The 13,275-nt window shown below is 37.3% G+C and overlaps 1 protein-coding gene across 1 annotated transcript in view; it reads left to right on the forward strand.

Moving 5' to 3' along the window:
* GBE1 (1,4-alpha-glucan branching enzyme 1) overlaps nucleotides 1-13,275 on the forward strand; it is a 277,012-nt gene that overhangs the window by 230,325 nt on the left and 33,412 nt on the right. The window contains exon 14 of the mRNA XM_003255144.3: nucleotides 1,351-1,481. Within this exon, the coding sequence (XP_003255192.1) occupies nucleotides 1,351-1,481 (131 nt within the window). The remainder of the gene's footprint in view (nucleotides 1-1,350; nucleotides 1,482-13,275) is intronic.

Here is a 13,275-nt window from a genome sequence, read left to right on the forward strand (position 1 = left end):
TTTAAATTTAGTAATTTGTATTTTTATTGGTTAAAATAAACAATAAAAGCTCTGCAGGGAACCCATTTTGGAAATTGCTGTGGAAACATCTTAATTGTTTTGAACACTTTTTTATGTAAATAATTATGCTGTCATAAAGAAACTACTTTGACAACATGTAAATTTCTTTATTCATTTTTTTTTCTTCTTTAGTGGTCTCTAACTTGTCATTTCAATAGATGCCATTATACCTGCATGCTGTTTTGTATTTTTCATGAGCCTGTCTGTCCTCTGGAATTAATGTCTCAGTTTTCAACAAATTTTAGAAAATGTAATTAACAAGTGAAAATTTTACACAGGCTTCTTTTTTCCTGGCAAATATTAACATATAATAAGTCTTTTTATAATCCATTTACTTTATAATGGGGCTGTTTGAAATTACTGTCGATGTGTTTTTACTTTGGTGTCTATGAGTCTTTTTTTTAATGGCTGAACAAAGGTATTTATATATTCAGTAAGATTTGTTCCATGACACGAATGCCCTAATCACGTTTATTAGTAATGCTATTTCCAGAAGAGAGAGCAAAATGATGCTCCTTTTCAATAGGAACAACGTTGAATATCAAAAGGCACCCTGTTTACTCTAGAGCTTTAGTTCACATTTCTAAATTACCAAGAGTGGTGCTGCGGATATGCATGGCAATAAGTCCTTTCAAAGCTGGGGCTGAGTGAGGGTGGTGTTGAAAAAGCAAAGGCTTTTCACAGCCAACTGTAAATACATGATGATGAATAAAAGAAGAGAGTTTACAGATGTAATTTCTTTTCAGACCTTATCTTTTTATTAAGAAAAAGAAGTATTGTAATTGACTTTAGGTTGCCATTGAATCTGACAAAGTTGGGTAAAAATGTAAAATGTTTAAGAGAACTATAATTTCAGAAACTACATTAAAATAACAATGTTACATTAAATTTTGAAAAGTAATTTTATGTACCTAACTGCATTAAGCTGGAGACTAAAAGTCTTACAGAAAATTCACTTATAAGTAGATCTAATATATACAAATAAACACTTTGTAGTATGTATAGGTACCATGGTTTTACTTAAAACCTGAGCCACAACACTATTTCTCTATTTGCGCTATGAGGTTGGCAAGTGGCTGGTGAGCTTTGTATACTCCACTAAACAATTTTGGAGACTGTTCTTGGCTCACAGTTAGATACAGCAAAATTGTAACATGTTCCAAAAAATATAGTTTTCTGAAATACTCATTTTTGGTTTAATAACCAGACTATTGAGAAAGACGAAAAATAATGTACTTGTAGCAGCATCTAGGTAATATTTAAATGTAACGTGTGTGTTAATTCTTGCAGGCCTATGTGAGTGAAAAACATGAAGGCAATAAGATCATTGCTTTTGAAAGAGCAGGTCTTCTTTTCATTTTCAACTTCCATCCAAGCAAGAGCTACACTGACTACCGAATTGGAACAGCATTACCAGGGAAATATCCTTTTTGTTACCAGTGAATATGACTGTCCACATTCACTTCTTTATTACATTATAGGACAAAAAAAAAAAAGACTAAGGTTGATCTTGATGACAGAAACATTCATTTTCCTCATCTGAAAAATGAGGAACTTAAAATAGTTGATGGATACATCTTTGCTCAGCTCAGTTATACTGAATTATTCCTAAGCTTCATTTTGGCTTTAAACAGAGAGGTTAGTGCAGACGTGGTTCACATCAAAGGAAAGAGCTGTGGATCTTGCTGTCCTGAAGGTTTCAATATGGAGCCCTGCTCTCCAGGTTCCCACATCCACCAACACAGAAGACAATAAATGAAGTCTCCCGAGATAATAGCAGAGGCTCTGGACTTAGGGGACCAGGCCTTAAAAAGTGTAACTGAATATTTCTTAAATAATATTTCTTAAATAATATTTAGATCTAGTAAGCAATATGGGAGACGACTGTAGTTTTACTCTATGAAAATATTTTGTAAGTTACCTCTGAGACTTCTTTCTTTTCTTCCACTCAGTGGGAGAGAGCAAACAGTAGTTGTAATGACAGCGTCCTTCCTTTTTCTGTTTCTTCTCCTAAAATTCAAGACACAGCATACCTTTGTAGGCCTGAATTGGTAAGAAGGCAAGGCAGGGGAGGTGTGAACAATAGACATAAGCAGGGAGAATGTTTTTGATGTTCTCTGTGTGTTCATTTACTCCTTCTTTCATGCATTTTACAGATACTTACTGAGTACCTATTTGCTGAACACCTCTGTGACAGCTCTGAGCTGATTACTATAAATATAGGAATTCTCTTAGCAGATACAGTCACTGCCCTCATAGAGCTTTTAAACTAGTAAAGAAGATAAATATTAGTCATTGTAAGTGTGATAATTATTACAAAGGAAATGCACATTATATTTTAAAGACACATTACTAGATCCATGAAAAAAATGACAGATTCAGGACCTAGCAACAAATCAGCACAATTTTTCAAGCAGGCAATAGAAATAATGTGCTTGTCCCCTAAAGCCCTAACAATGATTAGCATCTGCCACCTGAGCAAGGTGCCTGATGCCAACATGAAGTCCTGTGTGTCAGGGTGGCTCCAGCTACAATAAAGAAACCCTCCCACTCAGCTGGCTCAAATCATAAGGGAAAGGTATTTGTCACATAATAAAAACCCTAAAGTCTAGTTTCCCCAGCACTGTGACAGTATCAAGTTCCCCAGTTCATTCTTTTTGCTTTCAATTCTCAGGGTGCCAGCAATGTCCAAACGGTGGCACCTGTTAATAATCATTAGATAAGAGCCATGACTCCAAGTGTCACCCACCTTCAGATACAACAAAATGCAAACAGATTTTTTTGTGTCTCTCTTCAAGAATGAAGTCACTTCTTTAGCAAAATTTCTTTCATATTTTATTGACCAGAGTTGGGTCTCACATCTCCCAGAAAAATTTTCTAGGAAGAAGAACGATATTAACATGAGTGACTTAATCAGGAATTACCCCCAAGTCTCAGGAAGACATCCCTTGATGAAGTGGACACCCACACAGAATTTTACTCTGGCAGTAAGAAGAAAACAGTCAGTACTTTTTAGTAAGTAGCCTGCAGCATCTGTCACCACCCTGTGCTGCTCAGTGTCATTGAGGGCAAAGAGAGATGGTTGCCTACTTTCTTCCCACCCAGCCAATCACTGTTCCACATAACATCAGAGCATCTAGGAGAGAAGGCTGTAGTTGTGACTGATAGCACAAATGTGCCCCAGTTAACCCACAGAATGCGCTGTGTTGTCTGTCTCTTTATGCCTGCAAATAACCCAATGTGATGGGTTATCTACACTAAAGAAGTACAGTACTATTCTGGGAAACAAATGTCCTCTTCATTTCCATGAAAAATTTCCAAACAAATACTAGACATGTAGCAATTTGTACGTGATCCTTCTCACCTCCAGAGTGCTAAAGTAATGCTCCTAGACTAAACTCGTCTATACTTGGTAATGTAATATAATCAAACCAAAATATATTTACAGAATACCTGGTATCTACTGCAATCTTTGTTATATCTTTGCAGCACTGTCCTTGATCCTTAAGTGGAGGGAAAGATGCATAAAACCCAAACTGTGCTGTAAGTCTTAATGCAATAAATGGAAAAGGAACAAGGAGCAAGAATGTACCATGGGAGAACAGAGGACAAGAAAAATGAAAAAAATAAGTGGCAGGGGAGGAGGGGAGAGATACTGAGATTAAAACAAAGACTTTTAAGCCTAGACTTGGGAAATGGACAAGATTATAGCAGGAAAAAATGAAGAAAGCCATTTCAGCTATTAAAAATCATAGACTATTCTTAGATAATGGACAGTACAATGGATTAATTGGAGAATGATGACTATAGAAAGAAGTATTAAGAGATAAAGCTGAAAACATAGATGGAGATCACATAATAGAAGATTTTAATGCCATATTAATTAGTCTTTTTTCTATGATTTTATAGTGAGTTGCTGCAGGTTTTTGACTAGGGAGCTACTTGATAAGAATGTAGGCTTTAGTAAAAGTTCTCATGTACCAGTGTGTAAGGGAGCTTTCATGAGGAAAGAGATTGGAAGTACAGATATTAATTATGAGAAATTGCAGTACACCTAAAAGATAATTAGGGCATGAGCTAAAGTAATGTCAATAGAATAGAAAAAGTATACGAAGCCCTTTCTTGTAGTGAAGGAACTCAGAATCTGTTTGGATATGGAGTATAGAAGGGAAAATGTAAGGTTTCACTTTGAACAATAGAAAGAATGCTAGTGGTATTATTCCTGAGGATAGCAAAGCCAGGAGAGGTAACCAGTTGGGGTAGTAGAAAATATAAATTTGAGCAGGATGGTTGAATAGAACTCTCCAGCCATTGTCCTCCCTACAGGAGCACCAAATTGAACAACTATCCGCACAAGAAAGTACCTTCATAAGAACCAAAAATCAGTCAGCGATCATAGTACCTCATTTTAACATTATTTCAAGCAAAGAGGCACAGAAGACGGTAAGAAAGACAGTCTCGAATTCCCTATACCAACCCTTCCCCATCCCTTGGCAGCACCACGTGGGACATGGAAAAAGAGAATATGTTTGCTTGGGGGTGGGAAAACACAGTGATTGTGGGACTTTGCATTGGAACTCATTGCTGCCCTGTCACAGCAGAAGGTAACATGGGCCGAATTCAGCCAGCACCCGCAAAGAGAGCCTTTAGACCAGCCCTAGGCAGAGGGGTATTGTCTGCCCCAGCATTCAGAACCTGAGTTCCAGCTAGAGCCAACACTGCATGCTAAAGTACCCTGGGGTTCCAGATAAATTTGAAAGTCTAGGCCACAAGGACTACAGTTCCTGAGCAAGTCCTTGTGTCGTACTGGGCTTAGAGCCAGTGGACATGGGGTACACAAGAAAGGAGAGGGAAGAGTAAAGAGGACTTTTTCTTATAACTTGGATACCAGCTCAGCCACGGTAAAATAAAACACCAAGCAGAGACCTGAAGCCCCTGTTTCAGGCCCCAGCTCTCATAAGACATTTATAGACCCACGCCATGCCTTAAGGGAACTTGCTTCCCTGAAGGGAAGAACTCAGTCCTGGCAGAATTCTTTAACTAATGACCGAGGAACACTTGGACCTTGAGTAAACATCAACAGTAGCCAAGTAGCAATTGCCACAAGCCTTTGATGAGACCCAGAACCATGTTGGCTTTAGATGTAACCCAGCACATTCCCAGATACGTTGGCCATGGGAAGAGACTCCTGCCTGAGGAAAGGAGAGGGAAGAGTGAAAAGGACTTTATCTTGCAACTTGGGGATCAGCTCAGCCACAGTAAAAGAAAGCACCAAGCAGACTCCTAAAGCCTCCAGTTTTAGGCCTTAGCTCCTAGCTGGCGTTTCTTAACCTTCTCTGAGCCAGAAGGGAACCCACTGCCCTGAAAGGAGATACCTAGGTCTGACACGATTCACCAACTGCTGACTAAAGAGCCCTTGGGCTTTGAATAAACATCAGCAGTAACCAGGCAGTGAGTGCCGTGGCCTTGGGGTGGTGGTGGCCATGGAGAGAGAGGCTCCTTCTGCTTGAGGAAAGGAAAAAGAAGAGTGAAAAGGACATTGCTTGCAATGTGGGTGCCACCTGAGCCACAGTAAAATATGGCATGAAGTAGGTTTCTAAAGTTCCTAGTGCCAGGCCATAGCGCCAGCATGGCATTCCTAGACCTACCCTGGGCCAGAAGGGAACATACTGCCCTAAAGGGAAAGACCCAGGCCTGGCAGGTTGTACCACCTACTGACTAGAGAACCCTTGGCCTTTGAATAAACATCATTGGTACCCAGGCAATAGTCACGAGAGACTTTGGGTGAGGCCTAGTACTGTGCTGGCTTCAAGTGTGACCCAGCACAGTCCTAGTGGTGTTGGCAATGAACTTGCTCGCATCACACCTTCCTCCAATTCCAGGCAGCTCAGCATAGAGTGAGAGACGACCTTTGTTTGGGGTAAAGTAAAGGAAGAGAACAAGAGATTCTGCCTGATAATCCAGTGAATTATCTCAGATCTTAACTAAGACCATCAAGGTAGTACCTCTATGAGTCAACAAGAGTGGAGCCCCTTAATACAGATACCAGTGCAATGACCAAAGACTTAGATCACAACACCTAAGTCTTCAAATACTTAGAAAACCTTCCCAAGGACCAATATAAACAAGGCTGACCCGTGAAGGCTACAATAAATACCTAATTATTCAATGCCCAGACACTGGCAAACATCCACGAGCATCACGACCTTCCAGGAAATCATGACCTCACCAGACAAACTAAATAAATCACCAGTAACCAGTCCTGGAGTGACAGAGATATGTGACCTTTCTGACAAAAAAAAAAAAAAAAAAAAGAAGAAATAGCAGTTTTGAGGAAGCTTGTGAAATGCAGTTTAACAGAGAAGGAATTCAGAATTCTATCAGATAAATTTAACAGAGAGATTGAAATACTTTTAAAAGTATTTCATTTGTGTTGCATGAACTAACTACAACAGCTTTTTAAGACATAGACAAAATTATAATAAGATATAAATACAAACAAAAAGTTAAAATGTTGGCAAGATGAAGTTAAAGGGTAGAGTTTTTATCAGTTTTTCTCTTTGCTTGTTTGTTTTTGCAATCATAGTCAAGTTGTCATCAGTTTAAAATAGTGGATTATATGATGTTACTTGCAAGCCTCATGAGAACCACAAATCAAAAAACCTACCACAGATAGACAAAAAATAAAAAGCAAGAAATTAAAACATATCACCAATCAATTTCACAACAAGGAAGACAAGAAGGAAGACAACAAGACAACCAGAAAACAAATAACAAAATGGCAGCAGTAAGTCCTTATCAGTAATAACATTAAATGTAAATGGACTGAATTCTCCAGTCAAAAACATAGAGTACCTTAATGGATAAAAATATAAGACCTAAATATCTGCTGCCTACAATAAACATACTTCGCCTATAAAAGCACTCATAGACTAGCAAATAAAGGGATGGAAAAAGATATTCTATGCAAACAGAAAGCATAAAACAGCAAGAGTAGCTGCATGAATATCAGATAATATAGATTTTGAGACAAAACCTATAAAAAGAGACAAATAAGGTCATTACATAATGACAAAGGGTCAATTCAACAAGAGAATATAATAATTAGATATGCACCCCACAATGGAGCATCCATATATATAAAGCAAATATTATTAGAGCTAAAGAGAGAGATACACCTCAATATAATAACAGCTGGAGACTTCAATACCCCGCTTTCACCTTTGGACAAATCTTTCAGACAGGAAATCAACAAAGAAATGTGAGATGTAATCTGCACTATAGACCAAATGCACCTGATACATAGTTACAGAACATTTCATCCAACGGCTGCAGAAGGCATGTTCTCCTCAGCACATGGAACATTCTTTTTTTTTTTATTTTGTTTCATTTTGTTTTGTTTTGTGATTATGTCTTTTTTTTTAATTATACTTTAAGTTTAGGGTACATGTGCATAATGTGCAGGTTTGTTACATATGTATACATGTGCCATATTGGTGTGCTGCATCCATTAACTCGGCATTTAACATTAGGTATATCTCCTAATGCTATCCCTCCCCCCACCTCCCCCCACCCCCCACAACAGGCCCCGCTGTGTGATGTTCCCCTTCCTGAGTCCATGTGTGCTCATTGTTCAATTCCCACCTGTGAGTGAGAACATGCAGTGTTTGGTTTTTTGTCCTTATGATAGTTTACTGAGAATGATGGTTTCCAGCTTCATGCATGACCCTACAAAGGACGTGAACTCATCAGTTTTTATGGCTGCATAGTATTCCATGGTGTATATGTGCCACATTTTCTTAATCCAGTCTATCATTGTTGGACATTTGGGTTGGTTCCAAGTCTTTGCTATTGTGAATAGTGCCGCAATAAACATACGTGTGCATGTGTCTTTATAGCAGCATGATTTATAATCCTTTGGGTATATACCCAGTAATGGGATGGCTGGGTCAAATGGTGTTTCTAGTTCTAGATCCCTGAGGGATCGCCACACTGATTTCCACAATGGTTGAACTAGTTTACACTCCCACCAACAGTGTAAGAGCATTCCTATTTCTTCACATCCTCTCCAGCACCTGTTGCTTCCTGACTTTTTAATGATCGCCATTCAAACTGGGGTGAGATGGTATCTCATTGTGGTTTTGATTTGCATTTCTCTGATGGCCAGTGATGATGAGCATTTTTTCATGTGTCTTTTGGCTGCATAAATGTCTTCTTTTGAGAAGTGTCTGTTCATATCCTTCACCCACTTGTTGATGGGGTTGTTTTTTTCTTGTAAATTTGTTTGAGTTCACTGTAGATTCTGGATATTAGCCTTTTGTCAGATAAGTAGACTGCAAAAATTTTCTCCAATTTTGTAGGTTGCCTGTTCACTCTGATGGTAGTTTCTTTTGCTGTGCAGAAGCTCTTTAGTTTGATTAGATCCCATTTGTCAATTTTGGCTTTTGTTGCCATTGCTTTTGGTGTTTTAGGCATGAAGTCCTTTCCCATGCCTATGTCCTGAATGGTATTGCCTAGTTTTTCTTCTAGGGTTTTTATGGTTTTAGGTCTAACATTTAAATATTTAATCCATCTTGAATTACTTTTAGTATAAGGTGTAAGGAAGGGATCTAGTTTCAGCTTTCTACATATGGCTAGCCAGTTTTCCCAGCACCATTTATTAAATAGGGAATCCTTTCCCCATTGCTTGTTTTTGTCACGTTTGTCAAAGATCAGATGGTTATAGATATGTGGCATTATTTCTAAGGGCTCTGTTCTGTTCCATTGGTCTATATCTCTGTTTTGGTACCAGTATCATGCTGTTTTGGTTACTATAGCCTTGTAGTATAGTTTGAAGTCAGGTGGCGTGATGACTCCAGCTTTGTTCTTTTGACTTAGGATTGACTTGGCGATCTGGGCTCTTTTTTGGTTCCATATGAACTTTAAAGTAGTTTTTTCCAATTCTGTGAAGAAAGTCATTGGTAGCTTGATGGGGATGGCATTGAATCTATAATTACCTTGGGCAGTATGGCCGTTTTCACGATATTGATTCTTCCTACCCATGAGCATGGAATGCTCTTCCATTTGTTTGTATCCTCTTTTATTTCATTGAGCAGTGGTTGTAGTTCTCCTTAAAGAGGTCCTTAACATCCCTTGTAAGTTGGATTCCTAGGCATTTTATTCTCTTTGAAGCGATTGTGAATGGGAGTTCACTCATGATTGGGCTCTCTGTTTGTCTGTTATTGGTGTATGAGAATGCTTGTGATTTTTGCACATTGATTTTGTATCCTGAGACTTTGCTGAAGTTGCCTATCAGCTTAAGGAGATTTTGGGCTGAGACAGTGGGGTTTTCTAGATATGCAATAATGTCATCTGCAAACAGGGACAATTTGACTTCCTCTTTTCCTAATTGAATACCCTTTATTTCCTTCTCCTGCCTGATTGCCCTGGCCAGAACTTCCAACATTGTGTTGAATAGGAGTGGTGAGAGAGGGCATCCCTGTTTTGTGCCAGTTTTCAAAGGGAATGGTTCCAGTTTTTGCCCATTCAGTATGATATTGGCTGTGGGTTTGTCATAAACAAAGACACAACATACCAGAATCTGTGGGACACATTCAAAGCAGTGTGTAGAGGGAAATTTATAGCACTAAATACCCACAAGAGAAAGCAGGAAAGATCTAAAATTGATCTTTTTTACCCTAACATCACAATTAAAAGAACTAGAGAAGCAAGAGCAAACACAGTCAAAAGCTAGCAGAAGACAAGGAATAACTAAGATCAGGGCAGAACTGAAGGAAATAGACACACAAAAAACCCTTCAAAAAATCAATGAATCCAGGAGCTGGTTTTTTGAAAAGATCAACAAAATTGATAGACCGCTAGCAAGACTAATAAAGAAGAAAAGAGAGAAGAGTCAAATAGATGCAATAAAAAATGATAAAGGAGATATCACCACCGATCCCACAGAAATCCAAGCTACTATCAGAGAATACTATAAACACCTCTACGCAAATAAACTAGAAAATCTAGAAGAAATGGTTAAATTCCTCGACACATACACTCTCCCAAGACTAAACCAGGAAGAAGTTGAATCTCTGAATAGACCAGTAACAGGCTCTGAAATTGAGGTAATAATTAATAGCTTACCAACCAAAAAAAGTCCAGGACCAGATGGATTCACAGCCGAATTCTACCAGAGGTACAAGGAGGAGCTGGTACCATTTCTTCTGAAACTATTTCAATCAATAGAAAAAGAGGGAATCCTCCCTAACTCATTTTATGAGGCCAGCATCATCCTGATACCAAAGCCTCACAGAGACACAACAGAAAAAGAGAATTTTAGACCAATATCCCTGATGAACATCGATGAAAAAATCCTCAATAAAATACTGGCAAACCGAGTCCAGCAGCACATCAAAACACTTATCCACCATGATCAAGTGGGCCTCATCCCTGGGATGCAAGGCTGGTTCAACATACACAAATCAATAAATGTAATCCAGTATATAAACAGAACCAAAGACAAAAACCACATGATTATCTCAATAGATGCAGAAAAGGCCTTTGACAAAATTCAACAGCCCTTCATGCTACAAACTCTCAATAAATTAGGTATTGATGGAACATTCTTAAGAATAGACCATATGTTAGGCCACAAAGCAAGTCCTAAAATATTCAAAAAAGTTGAAATAATATCAAGCATCTTCTCTGACCAAAATGTAATAAAACCATAAGTTAATAACAAGAATTTTAGAAACTATACAAACACATTCAAATAAAACAGTATATTCCTGAATGGCCATATACCAATGACCATATCAATCCAAGGCTAGGTCAAGAAAGAAATTAAGAATCCCTATCAAAATACCAATGATATTTGTCAAATAAATGGAAAAACAATCCTAAAATTTACTTGAAATCATAAAAGACCCAGAATAGCAAAAGACATGTTGCACAAAAAGAACAAAACTGGAGCAATCACATTACCTGACTTCAAATTATACTACAGAGCTATAGTGACCAAAACAGCACAGTAATGCCATAAAAACAGACACAAATACCAGTAGAACAGAATATAAAACCAGAAATCAATCCATGTATGTATAGCGAACTCATTTTCAACAAAGGTACCAAGAACACACAATGGGGAAAGGACAGTTTCCTCAATAGACGGTGCTGGGAAAACTGGATATCCTTATGTGGAAAAATGAAGCTAGATCCCTGTCTCTTATCATATACAAAAAACAAATCAAAATGGATTAAAGACTGAAATCTTAGACATAGTTTATGCCTAAACTAAGCATAGGCAATCAAAGCAAAAATCTACAAATGAGAGCAAGTTAAAAAGCTTCTGCACAACAAAGGAAACAAAGGGAAGAGACAATCCACATTATGGGAAAAATATTTGCAAACTATCCATCTGGCAAAGGATTAATAACCTGAATACCTAAGGGGCTCAAACAATAGGAAAAAATTTAATAATCTTATTTAAAAACGGGCAGAAGATCTGAATATACATCTCTCAAAAGAAGACATACAAATGACAAACAGGTGTATGGGAAGGTGCTTAGCATCGCTGATCACGAAAGAAATGCAAATCAAACCTACAATGAGAAATCTCACCCTAGTTAAAATAACTTTTTTCCAAAAGACAGGCAGTAACGATCCTGGTGAGGATGTGGAGCAAGTGGAACCCTCATACACTGTTGGTGGGGTTGTCAGTTAGTACAGCCAGTATGGAGAACAGTATGGAGATTACTCAGAAAAGCTAAAAATATAACTACCATATCATCCAGCAATCCCACTGCTAGGTATATACCCAAAAGTAAAGAAAGCAGTATATGGAGTAGATATTTGCACTCCTCTTTTATTGTAGCACTGTTCACTATAGCCAAGATTTGGAATCAGCCTTAGTGTCCATCAATACATGAATGAAGAAAGAAAATATAGTACATATACACAACGGAATACTATTCAGCCATAAAAGGAATGAGATCCTGTTATTTGTGACAATATGGATGGAACTGGAGGTCATTATGTTCAGTGAAATAAGCCAGGAATGGAAAGACTAACTTTGCATGTTTTCACTCATTTATGGAAGCTAAAAATTAAAACAGTTGATCTCATGGAGATAAGAGAGTAGAAGGATGGTTACCAGAGGCTGGAGAAGGGTAGTGGCGTAGTGAGAGGGAAATGGAATGCTTAATGGCTACAAAAACATAGTTTGATAGAATGAATAAGACCTAATATTTGATAGCACAATAAGGTGACTGCAGTCAACAGTAATCTATTCTACATTTTAAAATAACTAAAAGTGTAATAGGAATGTTTGTAACACAAAAAAGGATAAATGCTTGAGATGATGGATACTCTATTTACCCTGATGTGATTATTACATACTGTATCCTGTATCAAAATACCTCAGGTACCCCATAAACATATATACCTACTATATACCCATAAAAATTTTAAATCTAAATTAAAAAATTATTTTATCATTGTCAACAAATGGAAATATATAGAATTTTCCATGATGATATTTAGGAGAAAAATCTTGGGTCAAGCTATAAGGATCTATCTAAAATATATTAATATATTAACTTTAACAAATATTGAATATTATGAAAGCATACATAGTAATATATGTATTATATATATTATATAGTGTAGTGTATTACTATGACCCCCTGTAAGTCAGCAAGACCCTCAAATGTTAGTTTATATATACTGACACAGAATTACACTGTATATGAAAGCCTGGTTCGATTTTAAAAATCTTGGCACAAATTGGGTCTTTTGAAATTTAGTTATCTGCTTAAATGTCTATAGGTACTTGTTACACGAAAATTTTCTATTTTAATAAATAAATACTGAATGTTTTTTCATTAGTCACCTTTTCTGGAAACTATACTAGTTATAAGTTGCAATGATACAGACATTGGAAAACTGAGCCATCCTTTATAGAAATTATAGTTGAATCCTCAGTCATCTATTTGGTCTCCAAGAGAACCATGAAGAAATATTGTTGACCTGTTTCCCACATTTTGCCTGTTACAGATTTGTGCTCGCTTGGACCTTAATTATTCTTACCACCCATCTCTTCCATGTCTTTCTGTTAACAAGTAGTAAATTCACATATGTTATTGCTTTTTCTGAGAATATTTGCATTTTAATAATTCTCTTTGAATACTCACAAAGTATTGAAGATGTAATGTTCTAAATAGGTAATGGGAGAAT

The sequence above is a fragment of the Nomascus leucogenys genome, chromosome 21 (assembly GCF_006542625.1).
Source record: "Nomascus leucogenys isolate Asia chromosome 21, Asia_NLE_v1, whole genome shotgun sequence".
NCBI lineage: Eukaryota > Metazoa > Chordata > Mammalia > Primates > Hylobatidae > Nomascus > Nomascus leucogenys.